Below are 27,567 nucleotides of genomic sequence, written 5' to 3' on the forward strand. Positions count from 1 at the left end.
CTATGACATGCAGACTAATTCTCTGCTGACATGAAGCCAGATTGTCTGTTACGGGACCTCTCTCCTCTGCCTGGGTGCTGGGCCTAAATTTATGACAATGGACTGTTGCAGTGGTGGCTGACGTGAAGCCTGATTCTCTGCTATGACATGCAGACTGATTCTCTGCTGACATGAAGCCAGATCGTCTGTTACGGGACCTCTCTGCTCTGCCTGTGTGCTAGGCCTAAATATATGCCAATGGACTGTTGCAGTGGTGGGTGACGTGAAGCCTCATTCTCTGCTATGACATGCAGACTGATTCTCTGCTGACATGAAGCCAGATTGTCTGTTACGGGACCTCTCTGCTCTGCCTGTGTGCTAGGCCTAAATATATGCCAATGGACTGTTGCAGTGGTGGGTGACGTGAAGCCTCATTCTCTGCTATGACATGCAGACTGATTCTCTGCTGTCATGAAGCCAGATTGTCTGTTACGGGACCTCTCTGCTCTGCCTGTGTGCTAGGCCTAAATATATGCCAATGGACTGTTGCAGTGGTGGGTGACGTGAAGCCTCATTCTCTGCTATGACATGCAGACTGATTCTCTGCTGACATGAAGACAGATTCTCTGTTACGGGACCTCTCTCCTCTGCCTGTGTGTGTGCTGGGCCTAAATATATGCCAATGGACTGTTGCAGTGGTGGCTGACGTGAAGCCTCATTCTCTGCTATGACATGCAGACTAATTCTCTGCTGACATGAAGACAGATTCTCTGTTACGGGACCTCCCTCCTCTGCCTGGGTGCTGGGCCTAAATATATGCCAATGGACTGTTGCAGTGGTGGGTGACGTGAAGCCTGATTCTCTGCTATGACATGCAGACTAATTCTCTGCTGACATGAAGACAGATTCTCTGTTACGGGACCTCTCTCCTCTGCCTGTGTGTGTGCTGGGCCTAAATATATGCCAATGGACTGTTGCAGTGGTGGCTGACGTGAAGCCTCATTCTCTGCTATGACATGCAGACTAATTCTCTGCTGACATGAAGACAGATTCTCTGTTACGGGACCTCCCTCCTCTGCCTGGGTGCTGGGCCTAAATATATGCCAATGGACTGTTGCAGTGGTGGGTGACGTGAAGCCTGATTCTCTGCTATGACATGCAGACTAATTCTCTGCTGACATGAAGCCAGATTCTCTGTTACGGGACCTCTCTCCTCTGCCTGTGTGCTAGGCCTAAATATATGCCAATGGACTGTTGCAGTGGTGGCTGACGTGAAGCCTCATTCTCTGCTATGACATGCAGACTAATTCTCTGCTGACATGAAGACAGATTCTCTGTTACGGGACCTCTCTCCTCTGCCTGGGTGCCGGGGCCTAAATATCTGAGAATGGACTGTTCCAGTGGTGGGTGACGGGAAGCCAGATTCTCTGCTATGGAACCTCTCTCCAATTGATTTTGGTTAATTTTTATTTATTTAATTTTTATTTTAATTAATTTCCCTATCCACATTTGTTTGCAGGGGATTTACCTACATGTTGCTGCCTTTTGCAGCCCTCTAGCCCTTTCCTGGGCTGTTTTACAGCCGTTTTAGTGCCGAAAAGTTCGGGTCCCCATTGACTTCAATGGGGTTCGGGTTCGGGACGAAGTTCGGATCGGGTTCGGATCCCGAACCCGAACATTTCCGGGATGTTCGGCCGAACTTCTCGAACCCGAACATCCAGGTGTTCGCTCAACTCTAGTCATGGGTCAAAGTTCTTCACAATGTAAAAGAATATGGCGCCGGCGGACATCGCCATATTGAGCAAAGTTAACCGCAAAAGGAACGCCGGGTGAACCACAAGGCCATCTCTATCAATAATACCTTCAATTTGTTGTACTTGTTGAGCATATTTGCAGGACATACAACATAGATTAACAAGTACAGACCCCGAAGAGTGACCCCGAAGAAGAACACACGCTTGTTGCAGAATTTGGGCCAGAGTTTTGACCTGTGTGAATACATTTATTCACAATTTCGTATATATGAATACTCTGCACTTTGTTCAGCCTCTTTTTTTCTTTATTATTTGCAGACAATAGGTTTTCTCTTTTTATTAATGTTATTGACACTTTTTTATTTCCTTGATAGATGCTGTATTAGTTGAGCAAATTATTTTTGCTCTCAAACGTTAACCTACTGAAATACTCATAATGTTATGGCAAGGGTGACACGATTTAGCATGTAAAATCGCAGTACGTTCAGTAGGTTTTTGATAACTGCAGGTGTGAACAGCCATCTGATCCTTGCCAACTTCAAATCCAAGAAAAATCTGGAATACTTATAAAACTTAAATGTAAAAAATAAACCAAATGGATAATTGTTTAGGTAATCAATAAAACCTGGTATGGCCACCTCATCGCCAGTCCAAATGACCAGGATAGACAATTGACAAAAGGATTGGATCCTCAGGAAGGCCAGAGTGATTATACAAATGAAAACCGTCAATATGGCAAGCTTGAGGGATGCATAAATACAACGACTCAATGTCTGCCGTCAACCAGCATAAGTCACTGCTGCAGACCAAGCCATCGTACGTTTACAGCGGAATTCATCTTTTTTTAAATATGACACTGGATTTCTGCTGTTTCATACAGTAGACACCTAGGGCTATTAACGTCTTCAATTGGCGATAGCAAGCATTTAACCCCTCAGATGCCATGTCCAATTGCGACCAAGAGAGTGTGGGATAATATGGGAGAATAGAAATGACAATCTATTGATTGCTTATTATAGTTGCTTAGGGTGACAAAAATGTAAAACAAAGCAACAATAAAAGTTTTTAAAAAATATATAGAAATTCCTATTAATGCCCTTTCTTCAAATTTAAAAGGAAAATAAATAACAAAAAACAAGCACTATAGGCATCATCACACCCAAAAACTAGTTAAATTACTAAAAGTACTATTAACCCCTTAAGGACCTTGCCATTTTTCACCTTAAGGACCAGGCCATTTTTTGCTAATCTGACATGTGTCACTTTAAGTGTTGATAACTTTAAAACGCTTTTACTTATCCAGCCATTCTGAGTTTGTTTTCTTGTCACATATTGTACTTTATGACAGTGGTAAATTTGAATCAAAATATTTCATTTTTATTTATAAAAAAATGTACCAAAAATGTGGAAAAATTAGTTATTACTTTACATTTCCCATATGTCTACTTCATGTTTGGATAATTTTGTAAATTACATTTTCTTTTGAAGAAGTTTAGAAGCAAATCTTGAAATTTTTCATAAAATTTCCAAAAGCCACTTTTAAAGGACCAGTTCAGGTCTGAAGTTAATTTGTGAGGCTTAAAGGGACACTGGCAGGCACAATAACCATAATTAGCTATATATATGCATGCACAGGTCTTCTAATGTGCATTAAAAACATATAAGTATAACCCCTGTCCACCTTATGAATACAGTAAACTCATGTTTTATAACCTGAAGTAATCGCTTTTCTTTCTGCCCAAGGGGCCAGCCGCCCCCCAACCACCGTTTTGAAGCGCCACCCAGCTCATCAATATTCACTTCGCTGGGCGGCTTCTGCTGTCCCCGACCTTCCGAGATCCGGCGCATGCCGAATAGAAAGCATGGGCGCCGGGCGCATGCGCAGAAGCTGAAAGTGAGTCCAATGCTCATAGCTTTCTATTGGGCATGCGCCAGATCTCAGAAGGTCGGGGACAGCAGAAGCCGCCCAGCGAAGTGAATATTGATGAGCTGGGCGGCGCTTCAAAACAGTGGTTGGGGTGAGGCTGGCTGGGCGTAAGTGGAGCTGAAACCCCGCCCCTTGGGCAGAAAGAAAAGCGATTACTTCAGGTTATAAAACATGAGTTTACTGTATTCATAATGTGAACAGGGGTTATACTTATATGTTTTTAATGCACATTAGAAGACCTGTGCATGCATATGTACAGCTAATTATGGTTATTGGGCCTGTCAGTGTCCCTTTAACCGCCTCCGGACCGCCTAACGCAGATGTGCGGTCCGGAGGCGGCAGCCCTGCGCTCAGCGACGCATATACGCGTCATCTCGCGAGGGCCGGGATTTCCTGTGAACGCGCGCACACAGGCGCGCGCGCTCACAGGAACGGAAAATAAGCGAGTGGATCTCCAGCCTGCCAGCGGCGATCGCTCGCTGGCAGGCTGGAGATCTGATTTTTTTAACCCCTAACAGGTATATTAGACGCTGTTTTGATAACAGCGTCTAATATACCTGCTACCTGGTCCTCTGGTGGTCCCTTTTGTTAGGATCGACCACCAGAGGACACAGGTAGGTCAGTAAAGTCGCACCCAAACACTACACTACACTACACCCCCCCGTCACTTATTAACCCTTTATGAACCCCTGATCACCCATGATCACCCCATATAAACTCCCTGATCACCCCCCTGTCATTGATCACCCCCTGTCATTGATCACCCCCCTGTCAGGCTCCGTTCAGACGTCCGTATGATTTTTACGGATCCACGGATACATGGATCGGATCCGCAAAACACATGCGGACGTCTGAATGGAGCCTTACAGGGGGGTGATCAATGACAGGCGGGTGATCACCCCTATACACTCCCTGATCACCCCCTGTCATTGATCACCCCCCTGTAAGGCTCCATTCAGACGTCCGCATGATTTTTACGGATCCATGGATACATGGATCGGATCCGCAAAACACATGCGGACGTCTGAATGGAGCCTTACAGGGGGGTGATCAATGACAGGCAGGTGATCACCCATATACACTCCCTGATCACCCCCTGTCATTGATCACCCGCCTGTCATTGATTACCCCCCTGTAAGGCTCCATTCAGACGTCCGCATGTGTTTTGCGGATCCGATCCATGTATCCATGGATCCGTAAAAATCATACGGACGTCTGAATGGAGCCTTACAGCGGGGGTGATCAGTGACAGGGGGGTAATCATCCTGATCACCCCCTGTCATTGATAACCCCCCTGTAAGGCTCCATTCAGACGTCCGCATGTGTTTTGCGGATCCGATCCATGTATCCGTAAAAATCATACGGACGTCTGAATGGAGCCTTACAGGGGGGTGATCAATGACAGGGGGTGATCAGGGAGTCTATATGGGTGATCACCCCCTTGTCATTGATCACCCCCCTGTAAGGCTCCATTCAGACGTCCGCATGTGTTTTGCGGATCCGATCCATGGATCCGTAAAAGTCATACGGACGTCTGAATGGAGCCTTACCAGTGGGGTGATCAATGACAGGGGGGTGATCCGGGAGTCTATATGGGTGATCACCCCCCTGTCATTGATCACCCCCCTGTCATTGATCACCCCCCCCTGTAAGGCTCCATTCAGACATTTTTTTGGCCCAAGTTAGCGGAAATTTTTTGTTTGTTTTTGTTTTGTTTTTTCTTACTAAGTCTCATATTCCACTAACTTGTGTCAAAAAATAAAATCTCACATGAACTCGCCATACCCCTCACGGAATCCAAATGCGTAAACATTTTTAGACATTTATATTCCAGACTTCTTCTCACGCTTTAGGGCCCCTAAAAAGCCAGGGCAGTATAAATACCCAACATGTGACCCCATTTCGGAAAGAAGACACCCCAAGGTATTCCGTGAGGGGCATATTGAGTCCATGAAAGATTGAAATTTTTGTCCTAAGTTAGCGGAAAGTGAGACTTTGTGAGAAAAAAACAAAAAAGATCAATATCCGCTAACTTATGCAAAAAAAAATAAAATTCTATGAACTCGCCAGGCCCCTCATTGAATACCTCGGGGTGACTTCTTTCCAAAGTGGGATCACATATGGGGTATTTATACTGCCCTGGCTTTTTAGGTGCCCGAAAGTGTGAGAAGAAGTCTGGGATCCAAATGTCTAAAAATGCCCTCCTAAAAGGAATTTGGGCACCTTTGCGCATCTAGGCTGCAAAAAAGTGTCACACATGTGGTATCGCCGTACTCAGGAGAAGTTGGGGAATGTGTTTTGTGGTGTCATTTTACATATACCCATGCTGGGTGAGATAAATATCTTGGTCAAATGCCAACTTTGTATAAAAAAATGGGAAAAGTTATCTTTTGTCAAGATATTTCTCTCACCCAGCATGGGTATATGTAAAATTACACCCCAAAACACATTCCCCAACTTCTCCTGAGTACGGCGATACCAGATGTGTGACACTTTTTTGCAGCCAAGGTGGGAAAAGGGGCACATATTCCAAAGTGCACCTTTCGGATTTCACAGGCCATTTTTTACACATTTTGATTGCAAGCTACTTCTTACACATTTGGGCCCCTAAATTGCCAGGGCAGTATAACTACGCCACAAGTGACCCCATTTTGGAAAGAAGACACCCCAAGGTATTCCGTGAGGGGCACGGCGAGTTCCTAGAATTTTTTTTTTTTGTCGCAAGTTAGTGGAATATGAGACTTTGTAAGAAAAAAATAAAAATAAAAAATCATCATCATTTTCCGCTAACTTGTGACAAAAAATAAAAAGTTCTATGAACTCACTATGCCCATCAGCGAATACCTTAGGGTGTCTACTTTCCGAAATGGGGTCATTTGTGGGGGTTTTCTACTGTTTGGGCATTGTAGAACCTCAGGAATCATGACAGGTGCTCAGAAAGTCAGAGCTGCTTCAAAAAGCGGAAATTCACATTTTTGTACCATAGTTTGTAAACGCTATAACTTTTACCCAAACCATTTTTTTTTGCCCAAACATTTTTTTTTTATCAAAGACATGTAGAACTATAAATTTAGCGAAAAATTTATATATGGATGTCGTTTTTTTTGCAAAATTTTACAGCTGAAAGTGAAAAATGTCATTTTTTTGCAAAAAAATTGTTACATTTCGATTAATAACAAAAAAAGTAAAAATGTCAGCAGCAATAAAATACCACCAAATGAAAGCTCTATTAGTGAGAAGAAAAGGAGGTAAAATTCATTTGGGTGGTAAGTTGCATGACCGAGCGATAAACGGTGAAAATAGTGTAGTGCAGAAGTGTAAAAAGTGCTCTGGTCATGAAGGGGGTTTCAGCTAGCGGGGCTGAAGTGGTTAAATAATAGAAACCACCCATAAATGGCCCCATTTTAGAAACTACACCCCTCAAGGTATTCAAAACTGATTTTACAAACTTTGTTAACCCTTTAGGTGTTACACAAAAATTTCACTTTTTGGGCATAATTAACATTTTTATCAATTTTTTCAAAAAGCAAGGGTTAACAGCCAAACAAAACTCTAGAACTTAGAAGGAAAACAATGCCATTTGGTTTTTGTTATAATATAAAAAAACCTACGGGGGTTAGGATATGGCATAACGGAAACGGTATGGATCCATTTTGCAGCCCATAGACTTCTATTTTGACGGAATTAATAACGGAATGCCTCTAAAAGTATTCTGTTATGTATTCCATCATAGAATTGTGTTATGGTCCGTGGTAACAGCATCCATAACGCAATTCACCTTTTACCAACAAACAAAGTGTGAACAAATTTAAAAAAATGAAATTCGCTCTTCTCTAATTACAATTTTTTTAGCACATATATACTGTTATGTTGTTATATATAGTATTTGCACACCTTTCTGTGTTTTACTCAGTGATTGAGAGGTGTGTCCTTGTGAAGGTTTGTAACCCATTGCACTTATCTATGATTAAAAGGTTTTTTCTGAGACTTTTCTACTGATATTCTATCCTCTGAATAGGTCAACAACATATCTGATCAGCGTGCATCCAACACCCAGGACCCCCACCAATCAGCTGTTTGAGGAGGCACAGATGATCTCAGTAGTGCCGCCGTCTTCTCTCTGGTTGCTAAGAACAACTCTGTTGATAATAGCTATGCTGGATATCGCAACTCGGCCCCATTCGTTTCAGTGGAGCTGAGATGTGCTTAGGCTATGTGTCCGATGTATGTGACATCACTTTTAGAGATAAGCGAAGTTCTTAAAAATTTGATATATTCTGCTTCTCCAAATTTTACAAAAAAAATTGTTTTGTGATTAATTACTTTGCACCACACCCATCATTGAACCAACTCCTCAGGTGTCGCTTTCATCGCTGATCACGGCATCTGGGATCAATATTAAAGCATTTTAAAGGTTGCTCATGAAAAAATAAATAAATAAATATATATATATATATATATATATATATATATTAAATTGTACTTAGCTCATCCATTTGATTGCGAAGAGGGTGTTGCTGCCATCTTGCTTAAAGATCCAGCGTGTAATGATGTCATCACAACAGCAGTTGTGGTGATGTCATATGTCACAGTGTATGAGATTTTGCACTGGATTTTCAAGTAAGATGGCCCCAGCAGCCTCTTTGCGTTCAAATGGATCAGACAAGTTTGATTTTATTTTATTTTTTTACTGCCATTTCAGGGAAAATAAATCCGTTACCATGAAGTACGAGGAAATTCGGCTTTGAGGCAAATCAAATTTTTCCTAAAATTCTAATTGAAGTCCACTTTGTTAACTGTGATTCGCTCAACACTAGTCACATTGCCTAAACTGAGAGAAGGCCATGGGCTACTGTGAGTGCCGATGCCTTCTCAAACAGCTGATCGTAGGGGGGCCCAGGTGTCTGACCCCCACCATCAGTGGAAAAGTCTTGTTAAGGGCTTATTTACACGACCGTGTGAAGCCTGTGCCCATGCTGTGGACCGCAAGTTGTGGTCCACAATCCACGAGCACCGACCGTGGCCCAGTCGCATGGGGATCGTGGACCCATTCACTTGACTGGATCCGCAATCCCTCTGTTCCGCAAAAAGCATATTCTATCTTTTTGCGGTGCAGAGGCACGGAACGGAGCCCCAGAAAGCTCCGCGGCCTTCTCACTGTTTAGCGCCGGCCCACTGACGTCACAACTAGTATCAACTAGCGTGGGCGGGGCTAAGCTCTGTTCACTTGAATGGAGCTTAGCTCTGCCCACGCTAGTTGATACTAGTCGTAACGAGGATAGATCATTAGTTAAATGAAAGTGCAGAACCCCTTTAAGCCACATCAAAATAGAGAACCACACATACTGTATGCATCTACAACTCTTCTTGGACATATGCCACAATTAAGTCACATTATTGTGACCAATTCCTACTTCCGACATCAGCAGAGCATAGCTCATGAAGGAATCCACGTGTGGAGAGCTGGCTTAGTGGGTGTATAAGGTAATAGGCTGTCTGAATACACATCCTTTGTTGCAGTCATGGGTAAAAGGGGCAATTTATCAGTTGCAAAAAGGGATCATTATTGGCTTTGGCGTGGCAGTATTTTTGAAACTGTACAGTTTGTGAACTGTTCGAATGCTGCCATGGTGAAAGTTGGTAGTGGCAGCATTATGGTCTGTATGGGAATGTTTTTGTAGCATTCTCTGGGCCCACTCATCCATGTGGAAGGCAGTGTCAATCAGTTTGGGTATGAATCCATCCTTACACTTATCACCTGCTGATTGTATTCCCTGGGACAAATGGGATATTCTAATACGATAATGCAACGTCACATGGCTAGAAATGTCTGAGTATGACAAGACTTTTAAGTACTACCCTGGCCCCAAAATTCCCCAGACATGAACCCTATTGAGAATCTGTAGGACCACCTTGATCATCACGTTCGCTCTATGGAACCTCCTCCCCGGCAGCTGTGGGAGTCAATATAGCTCCTGATACCTGCAACCTAGCTGCTGTCTGTGCAGTTACTCTGGATATTAGCTGGTGGTCATAATAGTGTGACTTGACTGTATATATTTACTGAAGATCCATTAGAACAAGGATTAGCAACCTCCGACATTCCAGCTGTTCTGAAACTACAACCCCCAGAATCCTCCCTTTCACTTCAATGAAAGTTACAAAAATAGCAGAAGAATTGTGCAAGCTGTGAGTTGTGGCTTCACAGCAGCTGGAGTGCTGGAGGTTGCTATACTGAGCTTTAGAAGATTCTTGTTTTCCTTGGGGCTCTAGAGATAGACAGTGTACAGTATATATAAACTGCCTGGTGAGTAACGAGAAAATACTAAGCCACATAGCAATCCTTTGGCAGGGCCAACTTTCTGAATTTATGGTCCTTTTAAATTTTGTTTCAGGCCTTCACTCCTTAGTGCAGCCCAGTAGGTCATTTAATTTAATTGATAGATACCTTTTTAAAATCATTTAGGTTTTTATGCAAGAGATTACAGTGATGAAAAATGACTTACCTCTACACTGTAAGAAGCAACAAAAAGTATGATAAGCATTCCTAATGTTTCAAATCTCCAGTAATAGGGTGTGCAGACAAGCTAGAAGAGGAGATAAAATGCAGTGATCTAGTGAACAATGTTGAATGATATATAATATTCTCAGCCCTTCTCTATGCTTAGTAATTGAAAATAAATATATTTATTGCCTTAGATACGTTTGCCATACATTTACAGAATAATGACAGCAGTAAACCAGGATCAGATATAACTCCAATCCCGGTCATTTAACTCCTCAGTAGCCAAGGTCAGAGACTGCAGCATCTGAGTATTTCATGAAAATGATGGGGCTTCTTCTAACATTTAATGGCCCTCTTCCTCTGGTGAAATTGTAGGGTGCCAATCAGTTGTGTAATGCATCCATAGCCTAACTGAATCATGAAGTGTTGAGCGAATTAAGCTTTGAATCATAGATCTGAAGTCGCTTTGGTCAAACTTCATTTGGGTCTGTCTCCGTACAGCATTCAAATGTAAGGGCTCAGCAGAAGTAAAATTTGTTATCTCCAAGTCTCACGAGACTTTGGTGAATAACTTCAGACTTTGATTTTTCAACTTCAAAACAATTTTAAAAATGGGATCCGAAGTCTGCTTTGGTTCCTATTGGTATCTGGGTACGGAAGCCAACTTCGGATGCCAGTTTTAAAATTGTTTTCCAGCTGAATAATCTATGTCCAAAGTTATTCAATAAAGTCTTATACAACTTTGGAGAGAACCGTTTCACTTTGGCAGAGCCCATACAGTTGAATGCTGTACGGAGACCGATCTCCATACAGTATTCAAACAAAGTTTTGACCGAAACGACTTCAGATCTATGATCCGAAGCTCACTTCCCTCAACACTAGAATCACGGCATCATTCATGTGACACCCTTCATATCATGTGCCCCATGACATTCAGTAAGCAATAGTGTTAAATGACATACATGTCACAAGGGAATAGGACTAGAGGTGAAATTATGTTTTTATTGTGGTTATTACAATAACTTTTATGGCTGCCTCTCTTTATGTGAGTTGTGAAATGGCTCCCTGTCTCTAGGTGATGTTGTCATGTTGTTAATGAAGTTAAGTGGAAGAAAAACACAATACAAAGTAGATACAGCGAGAACAATGTGAGAGATTCTTCTCAGACTCTGAAAGACATGATGCACAAATAATATCATATACTGTATATATTGTGTTCATCAGTAAACTACTGTTCACTTGGGCAATTAACTGAATGCCAGAGGTCAAATGACATATGTGAAGGTCACATGACTGTTGCCATATTTATTCTAATTGAAACCTTCTATGGATGCAATACAGAGTATTTAAATGGGCCATAACATTTTATTTATTTAAAGAATGCTAATGTGCAGATATAATAAAAGTCTGCAAGCAAAATGTTAAATACTTGTATATTAGAACATTGTATGACTTCCTATTCTCTAAACAATAAATTGAAACTTTCAAACCAGAACACTCTTTCATTGGTAACAGCCAGAATCAGACAGTTTCAACCAAAACTAATAAGATCTTGAGGTGCGAAAAAATAAGCACAGTTGCACATGACTAGAACATAGCACTTCACTAGTCAGTCCGAATTGGATTGCATATTCTGTACTATTTTGGGCACCAATGTACAAGCAAGAAAATAGAGCTTAAGCAGATTCAGGCAAATAAAGTAATATATGGAATAGGTGGACTACAGTACTCAGAAAGATTGTAAACTTAGGTTATTTAGTTAAGAGAAAAACTGCTGAGGGGAGATTTAATAATTATGTATAAATATATCAAATCTCAGTGCAGAGATCTCTCCCATCATCTATTTATAAGCAGGACTTGGACTGTGACGAGGGGACATCCTCTGCATATAGAGGAAAGAAGGTTTTTACATTAACATAGGATTCTTTACTGTATGATTAAAGAGGCTATGGAACCTCCCTTCCAGAAGAGGTTGTGATGAACTCACTAAAAGACTTCAAGAGGGGCCTTGATTTCTTTATGGAGTGTGATGATATTGCAGGTTATAGTTACTAGAATTCTGGCGAGGGGTCCAGGGAGTTTCCAGATTAGGAGCTGAGAAAGATTTTTCCCCTAAAATGAGGAAACTCGGCTTCTAACTCACAAGAAATCTATGCTTTCTAAGAATTAACTCTGCAGTAAAATTAAAAAGAACATGATGTTTGTACTATATGCAGTTGTTGAACCTTACAAGTTGTGTTTCTATGTTGCTAAAGTTTAATTGCATATCTTGAAAGATCTGGTATCTTTTTAATATCAGCATTCAATGATACACAATCCAAATCATATACAATGTGGTTAGAAATTTGTCACAGTGTATAAAATGTACAATACAATAAACAAGTGACTGGGCCTCGTAAATGTACTGTTTAGCATGAACTGGACACATATACAGTCAGGTCCATAAATATTGGGACATCAACACAATTCTAACATTTTTGGCTCTATACACCACCACAATGGATTTGAAATTAAACGTACAAGATGTGCTTTAACTGCAGACTGTCAGCTTTAGATTGAGGGCATTTACATCCAAATCAGGTGAACGGTGTAGGAATTACAACAGTTTGCATATGTGCTTCCCACTTGTTAAGGGACCAAAAGTAATGGGATAGAATAATAATCATAAATCAAACTTTCACTTTTTAATACTTGGTTGCAAATCCTTTGCAGTCAATTACAGCCTCAAGTCTGGAACGCATAGACATCACCAGACGCTGGGTTTCATCCCTGGTGATGCTCCGCCAGGCCTCTACTGCAACAGTCTTCAGTTCCTGCTTGTTCTTAGGGCATTTTCCCTTCAGTTTTGTCTTCAGCATGTGAAATGCATGCTCAATTGGATTCAGGTCAGGTGATTGACTTGGCCTTTGCATAACATTCCACTTCTTTCCACTTAAAAAATCTTTAGTTGCTTTTGCAGTATGCTTTCGGTCATTGTCCATCTGCACTGTGAAGCACCGTCCAATGAGTTCTGAAGCATTTGGCTGAATATGAGCAGATAATATTGGCTGAAACACTTAAGAATTCATCCTGCTGCTTTTGTCAGCAGTCACATCATGAATAAATACAAGAGAACCAGTTCCATTGGCAGCCATACATGCCCACGCCATGACACTACCACCACCATGATTCACTGATGAGGTGGTATGGTTAGGATCATGAGCAGTTCCTTTCCTTCCCCATACTCTTCTCTTCCCATCACTCTACTACAAGTAGATCTTGGTCTCATCTGTCCATAGGATGTTGTTCCAGAACTGTGAAGGCTTTTTTAGATGTTGTTTGGCAAACTCTAATCTGACCTTCCTTTCTTTGAGGCTCACCAATGGTTTACATCTTGTGGTGAACCCTCTGTATTCACTCTGGTGAAGTCTTCTCTTCATTGTTGACTTTGACACACATACACCTACCTCCTGAAGAGTGTTCTTGATCTGGCCAACTGTTGTGAAGGGTGTTTTCTTGATCAGGGAAAGAATTCTTCGGTCATCCACCACAGTTCTTTTCCGTGGTCTTCTGGGTCTTTTGGTGTTGCTGAGCTCACTGGTGCGTTCCTTCTTTTTAAGAATGTTCCAAACAGTTGTTTTGGCCATGCTTAATGTTTTTTCTATCTCTCTGATGGGTTTGTTTTGTTTTTTCAGCCCAATGATGGCTTGCTTCACTGATAGTGACAGCTCTTTGGATCTCATTCCAAATGCAAATAGCACACTTGAAATGAACTCTGGACTTTTTATCTGCTCATTGTAATTGGGATAATGAGAGAATAACACACACCTGGCCATAGAACAGCTGAGAAGCCAATTCTCCCATTACTTTTGGTTCCTTAACAAGTGGGAGGCACATATACAAACGGTTGTAATTCCTGATTTGGATGTAAATACCCTCAAATTAAAGCTGACAGTCTGCAGTTAAAGCACATCTTGTTTGTTTCATTTAAAATCCATTGTGACGTATAGAGCCAAACATTTTAGAATTGTGTTGATGTCCCAATATTTATGGACCTGACTGTATATTATTGTTAAAATACAATAATATTTATAATACCACTCCTACTGCCTTTAATCCACATCCTTTCTACTTCCCTGGCTCAACTGGATGGGTCTATTTCAAACCATAATAAGTAAGTATATGATACTGTACATTAATAGAACAAGTCAACTGGTTCAGTTATCATTCATACATACCTCCATGGTATAATAAACAGATTCAAAATCAGCAAACAGCATGAATAAAAAGGCAGCCAGTTGGACTAAAACGAGTGTGCAAAATATATCTGCAGAAATAAAACCCAAAAAAACATCTGTTATACACTAATATTTCTCTTACCCGCCAAAACATATTTTGGAACAGTTTATACACTATTGCAAAAGAGCCTATTAGGAGAGAGTGCTGTATTCTCCAACGTGGTGCTATTAAAAATACTGACTCTGAGGTTAAAGGAAACACTGCGCATTGCAAATACATTTCATATCTCATAGTGACGTACCAGATGTATTGATTGGTGGAGGTTTGAGTGCCAAAAACCTCACAATCGCTGTAACAAACAGTTGGAAGTTCTCAGCTTAGAACACTCACCTCACTGATGAAGATGTTCTCAGCAGAAAGTCTATGAAGCCATCTTGATAGTGCTCAGAAACTCTTCATTACAGCTATCAGTAGGGATTTTCACACTCAAACCCCCACCAATCAAAATATGTGATATGTCATTAGGTAATATCAAAAGTTTTAGTTATTCTTTAAATATAGAGTGCAATGGTCTGTACCATGTACCAATGGCCTATACCATTTCAGCACTTACTTTGGAAACAACCAAAACCACTAGGCCAGTGATGGCTAACCTCTGGTACTCCAGCTGTGGTGAAACTATGGCTCCCAATATGCTCTACTCATTTCTTTGGAGTTCTGAGCACAGCCAAGCAAGTGTACATCTTGGGAACCAAAGTTTTATCACAGCTGGAGTGCCGGAGGCTAGCCATCACAGCACAGACTTCCTAAAAATGTATAGAACAGGCCAAGTCTGCTTCTTTTTGAACAGGAGATAGGATGAAGACAAAACAGGTATCCTTTCTGGGCTTGAAGTAGAAGGAGCTTCAGACAATGAGAACTTGAACTGCAATAATTATGGGGATAAAGGAACTACAGTACCCTGAAAGATTATCAACATTAGGGTTATTCACTTTAGAAAAATGACAACTGAGGGGAGATCTAATTACTATGTATAAATATATCAGGGTTCAGTACAGCGATCTATCCTATCATCAATTTATCCCCAGGACTGTGACGAGGGGACACCCTCTGCGCCTGGAGGAAAGAAGGTTTGTACACAAACATAGAAGAGGATTCTCTACGGTAAAAGCAGTGAGACTATGGAACTCTCTGCCTGAGGAGGTGGTGATGGTGAGTACAATAAAGGAATTCAAGAGAGGCCTGGATGTATTTCTGGAGTGTAATAATATTACAGACTATAGCTACCAGAGGGTTCGTTGATCCAGGGAGTTATCTGATGGAGCCTGAATGAAGTCGGGAAAGAATTTTTTTTGTCCCCCTTAAAGGGAACCTGTCACCCAAAAATCGCCTATTAAGCTGTTTACAGTACCTTATAGTGCTGTATAGTCGTTTCCTGATGCACTTTTTGTTAGTTTTGCAGCATGTATGCTCAGTCAGAAATCGATGTTATATTCAGCTGCTGCCCCGGGCATCTGGGCGCGGGCGCGTTTGATACAGGATGTCGGGCGCATGCGCAGTGCGGCGAAAGTAAGACGGCGCGTAGTACGCGCGGCAGCCGGGACCGCGCTCCTGCCGCCCTTTACTGCGCATGCGGCCGTTGAGCGCGGTCCCGGAATCGGATTTCGGCTGTCAGTCACAGAGGCAGGGGGCGGGGAGAGGGCCATGTAAGACGCCGAGGCCGCTGCCCCCGTGACTTCAAGCCTGACTTGAAGCACGGGGCAGCAGCTGAATATAACATCGATTTCTGACTGAGCATACATGCTGCAAAACTAACAAAAAGTGCATCAGGAAACGACTATACAGCACTATAAGGTACTGTAAACAGCTTAATAGGCGATTTTTGGGTGACAGGTTCCCTTTAATTAAGGAAAATTGGCTTCTACCTCACAGTCTTTTTTTTGCCTTCCTCTGGATCAACTTGTAGGATAACAGGCCAAACTGAATGGACAAATGTCTTTTTTCGGTCTTATATACTATGTTACTATGTCAATATGGCAATAATTCACAGTCACTGCCACCTGCTGATCGTCACTCCGGATGTTGTGGCTAACAAAGCATTCCAATGCACAATGGGGAGATTTAATAATCAAAATAAGACAATAAACTGGCATGCTTTGTGCCACAATTTTTATCTAATTTTAAGTACGTTCTAATGTTTCTACCACTCACCCAACAAGGGGGCATGGCTTAGAAAAAAGGGTGTGGTCTCACAGAAAGGGCATGACTTACTTGGTGACCTGTGCCAAAAAAATGTATCAAACTTTTGGCTAATTTTTTTGGAGTAAAGTTAGCTAACAAGTGGCATAACGTTCTACTAGACTCTACTAGATTACTCTATTTTTCAGCACCAGTCACTGTGATGGTACAGCTGCCAGGAAATTTCTCAGCCCCAAAATACATCCCAAACTAGAGTAAGCCATGTATAGTGTAAATGATGACGGGTCTGGTTACGTAATTGCATTATGACACCGTGATACAATAAATGAGTAATACAATGCATTGCGAGGACTCCTCTTTGAGTCTTCTTCATTATGTCCCTAAGCACGGAGTCCTCTCAATTCATTTTCCTGCTCATTTGTTGGAGCACAGAGTTGGAATGCAAATGAGTGTGAAGACTAAAATTACATAGTCGGACTCAGCAACATACACCATTTACTCGAGTTTGGGGGGTGTTTTGGTTCTGACAGATTCTCTTTAACCACCTCCGGACCGCCTAACGCAGATGTGCGGTCCGGAGGTGGCAGCGCTGCGCACAGTCACGCATATACGCGTCATCTCGCGAGACGCGAGATGACGCGAATATGCGCGCGCGCATGCGCAGTTCGCGCCGGCATTTCGCACAGAAGTATTTCGTCAGCAACCTGCCAGCCAATGATCGTGGCTGGCAGTTTGCTGATTTTTAAAAAATCCAATCAAAGTGCCAGATAGCAGATCATATTTGTAAATACGATCTGTTATATGGCTGCCTGCTCCTCTGCTGGTTCTTTTCGTCGGTTGGATCCAGCAGAGGAACAGGCTTCACAGTGAGTACACCAAACACTACACTATAGCCCCTGATCACCCCCCTGAACCCCAATTAACCCTTTGATCACCCCTTTGATCACCCCTGTCAATCACAAGTGAAAAGAAAAAAGTGATCAGTGCAAACTGTCACTTTTTTTTTTCACTGTTATTGACCGTTAGGTTTTAGGTATAGTTTAGGTCCCTTGGTTAGGTAGTTAGCGATCAGTTAGCGCCCAGCCCACCGCACCGCAGTCCGTTATTCGCTGATTAGCGTATCGCTAATCAGCATTTGTACTTTTATAGTATCTGGAAGTGATCAAAACTGATCACGGTCAGATCTATAATAGTACTAGTGTCACTTTAGTTCGCCCTCCACCCAAAACGCAGTGTTTGCCCGATCAGGCAAAAAATTTTTTTTTGATCACTGAACATTCACTTTACACGCACTGCGGCGATAAAAAAATCTGTTTTGATATTTTTTATCAACCGCAGCGGCCTCCGGTACTTCGCTAGCCTCCCCTTTGTAAGACTGGCTTGCTTTTTTTTTCTTGGGTAGTCTCAGGGAATACCCCTAAATTTAGTTGCCCACATGTCTAACGGGGGTATTCTTCTGAAGAGGCCTACAGGCTTCTGACCCAGTCGGATGAGGAGTGGGAACCCTCATCTGATGAATCCAGCGGGTCAGAATACGAACCTGTAGAAAGCAGTGGCTCTCTGACCCAAAGTTCGGACGAGGAGGCTGAGGTCCCTGATACCACCAGGCGCACCCGGCCCCGTGTCGCTAGACCGCAGGTTGCGCAGGATCCGCTTCAAGAGCAGCAGAGTGGGGCTGGTGCTGTCGGATTACGTGGTGAGGCATACACCAGCAGCCCAGCCCTCCCTGGACCTAGTACCAGCACTGCCGTACAACCTGGTGAAGTAGCGAGCACCAGAAGGGCAGTTGAAGCTGGTACGGTGGCACGTGCAGACCCCGTCGCAGCCACCGCAAAGACGTGCCCGTAGAGCCCCTAGAATCCCAGAGGTGCTGGCAAACCCTGATTGGCAGTCCCCAACTTCAGCCGCACCTGTAGTTTTCCCTTTCACTGCCCAGTCTGGAGTTCGGGTTGAGACGGCTCAGATCGGTTCGGCCCTGGGATTTTTTGAGCTGTTCTTGACTGCGGAGCTTTTAGACATAGTTGTGGCCGAAACAAACAGGTATGCCACACAATTTATCACCGCTAACCCGGGAAGCTTTTATGCCCAGCCTTTCCGGTGGAAACCAGTCCAAGTTTCCGAACTTAAAACTTTTCTGGGCCTCCTCCTCAACATGGGCCTGACAAAAAAGCATGAATTGCGGTCATATTGGTCCACGAACCCGATTCATCACATGCCCATGTTCTCTGCTGCCATGTCCAGGGCACGTTTTGAGGCCATCCTGCGGTTCCTGCACTTTAGTGACAACACCGCCTCCCGTCCCAGGGGCCACCCTGCTTTTGACCGGCTCCACAAAATTCGGCCCCTCATAGACCATTTCAATCAGAAATTTGCAGATATTTATACCCCAGAGCAAAACATCTGCATAGACGAGTCCCTGATACATTTTACCGGGCGCCTTGGCTTCAAACAATACATCCCAAGCAAGCGCGCCCGGTATGGGGTCAAATTGTATAAGCTCTGTGAAAGGGCCACAGGCTATACCCACAAATTTCGGGTCTATGAGGGAAAAGATCAGACCCTGGAGCCGGTCGGTTGCCCTGACTACCTGGGGAGCAGTGGGAAGACAGTTTGGGACTTGGTGTCACCCTTATTCGGCAAGGGGTACCATCTTTATGTGGACAATTTTTACGCAAGTGTGGCCCTCTTTAGGCATTTGTTTCTAGAACGGATTGGCGCCTGTGGTACCGCGCGAACTAGTCGCGCGGGCTTCCCCCAACGGCTCGTTACCACCCGTCTTGCAAGGGGGCAGAGGGCCGCACTGTGTAACGAAGAACTGCTCGCCATGAAATGGAGAGACAAGCGTGACGTTTACATGCTCTCCTCCATTCACGCAGACACGACAATACAAATTGAGCGAGCAACCCGTGTCATTGAAAAGCCCCTCTCAGTCCACGACTATAACCTCCACATGGGAGGGGTCGACTTCAATGACCAGATGTTGTCTCCGTATTTAGTTTCCCGACGCACCAGACGCTGGTATAAGAAGGTGTCTGTATATTTAATTCAATTGGCTCTGTACAATAGTTTTGTTCTCTACAGTAAGGCTGGGAGAACTGGATCCTTCCTCAAATTTCAGGAAGAGATCATCGAGAACCTCCTGTATCCAGGAGGTTCCGTGGCCCCAACCACCAGTGTAGTTAGCCGTCTACACGAGCGACATTTCCCCAATGTCGTTCCTGGTACCTCAACCCAACAGTCACCCCGAAAAAGATGTCGTGTCTGTAGCAGGAGTGGAATAAGGCGTGACACCCGCTATTTCTGTCCTGACTGTCCGGACCACCCTGCCCTATGCTTTGGAGAGTGTTTCCGGAAGTACCACTCACAGGTACACAATTAGCATAGGGATCATCTCACCAGGACAGGCACACAGGGCTATTAGGGCCCATTCACTCACTGCTGCTGCAAACGTCTCCTTTCACATGGGACAAAGTGCATAACGCACTTCGCCACATCTTTGGGCGATTTGCGCTTTGCACATTGACCCATGGGGAAGGAGAGGTTTGTTCTATAAAGGTAAAAAAAAACAAAAAAAAAAACACACCAGTAAGCAAACACGTTAATGTTCAGTTAAAAAAGTTAAAGTTTATATGTTCTGTTGCAAAGTTAATAAAATTATTGCGTTGCGGCCTGGTTTTTTCTTTTTTTTTTCTTTTTTTACCTTCCAGGTGGACCAACCGATCTACTAGCTGCAGCACCGATGTGCATTCTGACAGAAGCATTGCGCTGCTGTCAGATTACACGCAAGTCGGTGTATGCGGCGCTGCAAGACGGGATTTTCTCCTCTGCAGTGACAGATACGTTTGCCGAGGCATACGAGCTGAGGAGGAGGCGGCGTTCCTATGCTTTGGCAAGCACTTTGTATATATATATATATAAAAAAAAAAAATAATCCCGGCAATGATTTATTCATCCACATCGATTGATGTGAATGGAGAAATCTGGTTTGCCAGGGCATACGAGCTAAGTGGGTATGGATGTAGGGCGGAGCTCCTATGTCCTGGCAGACGCCTTTCCCCTCCATTTTTTTTTTTTGGCAGAGATTTTTTCATCCACATTGATCGATGCGAATGAAGAAATCTGTGCCGTTCATTTTTTTCTTTCAGCCCAGAGGCTGAACGGAAAAAAAAATCTCATTACCTGTATGCTCAATATAAGGAGAATAGCAGAAACTCCTAATGCTGGCCATACATGTAATGATTGCGGAGACCCTCAAATGCCAGGGCAGTACAAACACCCCACAACTGACCCCATTTTGGAAAGAAGACACCCCAAGGTATTTGCTGAGGGGCATATTGAGTCCATGAAAGATTTAAATTTTTGTCCTAAGTTAGCGGAAAGTGAGACTTTGTGAGAAAAAAAATAATAATCAATTTCCGCTAACTTATGCAAAAAAAAAAAAAATTCTATGAACTTGCCAGGCCCCTCATTGGATACCTTGGGGTGTCTTCTTTCCAAAGTGGGGTCACATGTGGGGTATTTATACTGCCCTGGCTTTTTAGGGGCTCTAAAGCGTGAGAAGAAGTCTGGGATCCAAATGTCTAAAAATGCCCTCCTAAAAGGAATTTGGGCCCCTTTGCGCATCTAGGCTGCAAAAAAGTGTCACACATCTGGTATCGCCGTACTCAGGAGAAGTTGGGGAATGTGTTTCGGGGTGTCATTTTACATATACCCATGCTGGGTGAGAAAAATATCTTGGTCAAATGCCAACTTTGTATAAAAAAATGGGAAAAGTTGTCTTTTGCCAAGATATTTCTCTCACCCAGCATGGGTATATGTAAAATGACACCCCAAAACACATTCCCCAACTTCTCCTGAGTACGGCGATACCAGATGTGTCACACTTTTTTGCTGCCAAGGTGGGCAAAGGGGCACATATTCCAAAGTGCACCTTTCGGATTTCACCGGTCATTTTTTACAGATTTTGATTGCAAAGTACTTCTCACACATATGGGCCCCTAAATTGCCAGGGCAGTATAACTACGCCACAAGTGACCCCATTTTGGAAAGAAGACACCCCAAGGTATTCCGTGAGGGGCATGGCGAGTTCCTAGAATTTTTTATTTTTTGTCGCAAGTTAGTGGAATATGAGACTTTGTAAGGAAAAAAGAGAAAAAAAAAAAATCATCACTTTCCGCTAACTTGTGACAAAAAATAAAAAATTCTAGGAACTCGCCATGCCCCTCAAGGAATACCTTGGGGTGTCTTCTTTCCAAAATGGGGTCACTTGTGGCGTAGTTATACTGCCCTGTCAATTTAGGGGCCCAAATGTGTGAGAAGTACCTTGCAATCAAAATGTGTAAAAAATGGCCTGCAAAATCTGAAAGGTGCACTTTGGAATATGTGCCCCTTTGCCCACCTTGGCAGCAAAAAAGTGTGACACATCTGGTATCGCCGTACTCAGGAGAAGTTGGGGAATGTGTTTTGGGGTGTCATTTTACATATACCCATGCTGGATGAGAGAAATATCTTGGCAAAAGACAACTTTTCCCATTTTTTTATACAAAGTTGGCATTTGACCAAGATATTTTTCTCACCCAGCATGGGTATATGTAAAATGACACCCCAAAACACATTCCCCAACTTCTCCTGAGTACGGCGATACCAGATGTGTCACACTTTTTTGCTGCCAAGGTGGGCAAAGGGGCACATATTCCAAAGTGCACCTTTTGGATTTCACCGGTCATTTTTTACACATTTTGATTGCAAAGTTCTTCTCACACATTTGGGCCCCTAAATTGCCAGGGCAGTATAACTACCCCACAAGTGACCCCATTTTGGAAAGAAGACACCCCAAGGTATTCTGTGAGGGGCATGGTGAGTTCCTAGAATTTTTTATTTTTTGTCGCAAGTTAGTGGAATATGAGACTTTGTAAGAAAAAAAATAAAATAAAAATCATCATCATTTTCCGCTAACTTGTGACAAAAAATAAAAAGTTCTATGAACTCACTATGCCCATCAGCGAATACCTTAGGGTGTCTACTTTCCGAAATGGGGTCATTTGTGGGGGTTTTCTACTGTTTGGGAATTGTAGAACCTCAGGAATCATGACAGGTGCTCAGAAAGTCAGAGCTGTTTCAAAAAGCGGAAATTCACATTTTTGTACCATAGTTTGTAAATGCTATAACTTTTACCCAAACCATTTTTTTTTTTTGCCCAAACATTTTTTTTTTATCAAAGACATGTAGAACAATAAATTTGGCGAAAAATTTATATATGGATGTCGTTTTTTTTGCAAAATTTTACAGCTGAAAGTGAAAAATGTCATTTTTTTGCAAAAAAATCGTTACATTTTGATTAATAACAAAAAAAGTAAAAATGCCAGCAGCAATGAAATACCACCAAATGAAAGCTCTATTAGTGAGAAGAAAAGGAGGTAAAATTCATTTGTATGGTAAGTTGCATGACCGAGCGATAAACGGTGAAAGTAGTGTAGTGCCGAAGTGTAAAAAGTGCTCTGGTCATGAAGGGGGTTTCACCTAGCGGGGCTGAAGTGGTTAAAAGAGACACTAAACCTAGAATAAACAACAACAAAAAAAAAGAGCAACTAACAAAGCACAACATAATCTCCTATGTTCTCTTGCTATTTGCTCTTGTTTTCATGCAGTCCATGAAAAGTATAACAGATTACCAGTGTATGCTTTTCTCAGGCTGCAGCTATGTCTTCTCCCCCCTATCTCTCCCCCTCTGATGCCAGTACACACGAGTCAGGAAGTTTTGCAGGAGGAGACTAGGGTTAGGATGAATAATTTTTGTTTAGACCATGAGCGTGGCCATTTTGTTGTAAGAAATCTACTAGTTAGTAATAGTACAAAATAGATTTGGTAACAGTGTCAACCATAGTGCCAATAGTACCAGCAGTAGTACACAAATAGTACCGCAGCTAACCTGCCTAGTTCTGCAGTGATATTTCCTCCCTTCAATACATAATTGTGTAGATTTGCCTTTTAGCAACTTTGGAAAGATGGGTAGCATATGGAGTTATGCTGGAGATCAAACGGAATATATAGTATATACTTACAGTTGACCTGATATTATATTTATCAATGTAATTATGGATGTAATTTATCATTTAGTTTGTGCTAGGAAGGTAGCTTTAAAAGGTCATAAAGTATGCATTAGCAATTTTTTTAATGCAACTTCTGAAAAAATAGTTGCAAGTGTCAGTTTTTACATGCCCTCACCAATTTTTTGGAACGAGCACATAGAATGGGCATTAAAAAGGCACGGCCAGCAGCCGCAACAAATTTATCTTCATTTATGCCAGTTTTCTGGTACAAATGAAGTCCGAAATCTACAGCAGGTCTGTGCTGTCCTAGATTTTTTTCTAGGCACAAGGACTGCTGGTTAATGCGTCTATTGTATGACGAGGCGTGAGCTTCAGCATATATTAAGCACATCCTCCAGCAGAGCAGGGTCTATCAAGGGTCTATACAGAACAGTTGCAGATATTTTTATGATACATCATCTGAGAGTAGGATTTGCTCCTGATTTTTTCCGTGCGGATTTTGACCTGTGGTGCGGATTTTAAAATCCGCGACATGTCAATTTTTTATTTTTTTTTCCTGACCGGATTTTCTTAATTCACTTAGTGAAATCCGCACCGAATCCGCATGCAAATCGGCACCAATTAATGAGGATTGACCACACGGATTTGCCTGTGAACACTTGCGGATTTCAGTGCGGATTCTCCGCACATGAATCCTGAACGTGTGCATATAGCCTTATTGTCACACAGTGGATTGGCAGAAATGCTTTCCTGCCTTTTCATCAGGATTACATAGCAAAGCTAGAAAAAATAGTCAAGCCAGCCTCATATCAGCAACTTGTTCTTTCAGGACAAAAGCCCTTTATCAGAGAAATGCAGATAAGAACAACATCTTTAGATGCACGGCCTAAGGAGGAACCTCTGGGTTGGTACTGTTTCTATTATGGAGACCAGTTTATATGTGTGACAACGCTCTTCTGGATTCTTGGGTAACATATATACAGATTATCATGTCTAACATCTGCCAGTGTCAGATAGGTTTAGGAAAGCTAATTTGAATATTGTTAAAACTTTTTCAGACTTTCGGACTTAATCCTGCACCTGGTTTTGGCTCACAATAACTCATGGAATTAACTTACCAAATAACTGAAGTGTGAACTCAGCCTAATAGGTATTGATGAATGAATGTTTGCCTAGACAGGCAGTGAAAATCTCTCCTGCCTATATAGGCAAACAACATTGAGGCACCTAGGAAAGTTGGGTAGCACTTTCTGTAGTATGAGTTGTAGTTTTACTGCCCTGGTACTATATAGTATACTTGCACAAATATAGTGGAGCTAAGTCCCTCCCCCTCCCCTTTCCCTAGCACAGAGTCAGTCCCTAGTCAAAGATGGAGGGGCTGGAATAAAATAGGCTCTTCTCTGGCTGCAGGAAATCTGCTAAGAGTATGTTCACAACTGCTTTGGAAGCTCCATTCTGCCCCTCAGCAGATAGAATGCATGCAAGACTTTGTTCTCATCTATAAAGCATTCTCCCAGATGGAAGTCAAATGGATCCCATTATAATAATTGGGGTTTTCTCCATTCATGTTAGTTATGTGCCATATACAGCACTTACTGTACACTATTTTGGTTGTTCTGCCCCAATAATAGATCAGAGCAATGGAAATCAATAATGATGACATAAAAGAGCCCTGAAACTGCTTTGTGTAGAATCCTGCAGATATCCATGCAGAAACAGCTAAAGAAAAACTGCTACTAGGCAACTTTCACACTAGCGTTTTTTGCGGAACCGTCATGGATCTGCAAAAAAGCTGCTGTTACTAATAATACATCTGCATGCATCCATCATGACCAGATCCGGTTGTATTATGTCTTCTATAGTCATGACGGATCCGTCTTGAACACCATTGAAAGTCAATGGGGGACGGATCAGTTTTCTATTGTGCAAGAGAGATCCGTTTTCTCTGACACAATATGGCACAATAGAAAACTGATCCGTCCACCATTGACTTTTGGACCGTTTGGTTCTGCTTCGTCAGGCAGACAGCAAAACGCTGCAGGCAGCATTTTGTTGTCCGCCTCCAGAGCGGAATGGTGACTGAACGGAAGCAAACGAATGCATTCTGAGCGGATCATTTTCCATTCAGAATGCATTAGGGCAAAGCTGATCCGTTTTGGACCGCTTGTGAGAGCCCTGAACGGATCTCAGAAATGAAAAGCCAAAACACGAGTGTGAAAGTAGCCTTAGCAGGTTATGCTTTTTCTTCTTGTTTTTGGACTTTATTGGCTCTTTAAGACAGTCAAATAATATTTACACATACTCTATATTTACTTAGCATTATCCAAGCATGTACAAGTTTTTGTTTATAGATATTCTATGAAACATTGAGTGTTGTTGGCGCAATTTGTATAGGGGAACTTTTGTCATTATCGATTAATAAAATGTGTCAGACATTTTTTTTATTCAGGACCTGTGCTTTCTTTGGTTGTTGTTGGTATCTTTAAGACTGTCAGTCTAAGTGGACACTGTCTTACAGTATTGGTATATGTGGACCTATTTGTATATACAATATATGGTACATTCTGATACAGCATACATGGCCATAACTACATTATAGTGGTTGTAGCTATAGCAGTTGGCTTCTAGGTCCCCAAGGGGCTCAAATTTACCAGTATTATAAATGACACTTGGAAGTTGCGGGGCTCTTGCCACCTATTTTGCATTACAGCCCATGTAGATGCAATTGTAGTTAGTTGTAACAGCATAATAATACTTAAAATAAAAATTGAATGTAAAATGGTGAATAATTAATTGTTTTCAGAGTATAGGTACATACAGTAGCATCAGCACTTACAGTTTGTGTACATTGGCTTTCTGAATGGCCTTCCTTTCGAAAATACAAATTCCAAAATGACGAGGTTTATAGCACTCACGGGCCACAGAGTTGTGGTCATGAAGTTCTGAGAGTGACTGCGTGGCATCATCATTGTTTGGTTGACAGAAGTTTCATTAGGAAGACAAGCACTGAATAAGGAGAAACATAGAATACAATGTATTATTCATTAGCCAATATTCCAAAATTATGTGAAGTCTAGTAAAATATTTGATAAGCATCTGAATCTATTTTAAGGTTAGTAGATCTATGTTTGTAGGCAAGATGGTCGCATAAAGTGACATGATTTTTATTTTTTCTACACAACATACGCACCTAGTTATGTAAAGCTTAAAGGGGTTTTCCAACAGTAGAATATTGATGACCTATCCTCCGGAAGGCATGGGGAATGTATAGGCACCGCAACAGTTCCATGGTAACAGTGTAATTTTTGTGTAATTTTGTGATCCTCACCACTTTTCTGGATTATGGCTCATTTACTATATACGGCTTTTGCAAAAGTCACAAAAGAGTCACAACCCACTCCAGGCAACCCCCTGTTTTACTTCTACACCTAAAGGTGTAAACCACATTACACTCAAGTCACATATATTATTTAGTTGCACCAGTTCATACATTTTGTGCAGACACACAAAGCCAGACTTAAAACTGACAGAAAAACTATTTTAAATGATAAATGACCCCCTATATCTACAATAGAGATGAGCGAATCGAAGTTGATGAAGTAGAATTCGATCCAAATTTCAGGAAAAATTTGATTTGCACCGAATCCGAATTTCCTCACGCTTCGTCTTAACGAATCAAATTTTTTCCTAAAATGGCTGCTGCATGTGTTAGGATATGGAGCAAGGAACTCTGGGAACGAGGGATCACCCACAATGTCATACATGCAGCCAATCAGCAGCCAGCCAGCCCTGTGATGTCACAACCCTATAAATAACCTCAGCCATATTGTATTCAGCCATTTTCCAGTGAACTTAGTGCAGGGAGAGACATCAGCAGGCCCTAGGGACAGTGTTAGAAAATATTTTAAAAAAATGATTTTGCTGTATAGAAATTCA

General features: G+C 42.2%; 1 protein-coding gene across 2 annotated transcripts in view; it reads right to left on the reverse strand.

The window, feature by feature from the left end:
• The window catches only part of LOC122935810 (probable cation-transporting ATPase 13A5), a 285,360-nt gene that overhangs the window by 39,488 nt on the left and 218,305 nt on the right, over positions 1-27,567 (reverse strand). For both annotated transcript variants that reach the window (XM_044291709.1, XM_044291708.1), the window contains exons 27-29: positions 26,468-26,637; positions 14,383-14,471; positions 10,167-10,247 (exon numbers count right to left, since the gene is read on the reverse strand). In XM_044291709.1, coding sequence (XP_044147644.1) covers positions 10,167-10,247; positions 14,383-14,471; positions 26,468-26,637 — 340 coding nt within the window. The remainder of the gene's footprint in view (positions 1-10,166; positions 10,248-14,382; positions 14,472-26,467; positions 26,638-27,567) is intronic.

This window comes from Bufo gargarizans, chromosome 4 (assembly GCF_014858855.1).
Source record: "Bufo gargarizans isolate SCDJY-AF-19 chromosome 4, ASM1485885v1, whole genome shotgun sequence".
In the NCBI taxonomy this organism is placed as follows: Eukaryota; Metazoa; Chordata; class Amphibia; order Anura; family Bufonidae; genus Bufo; species Bufo gargarizans.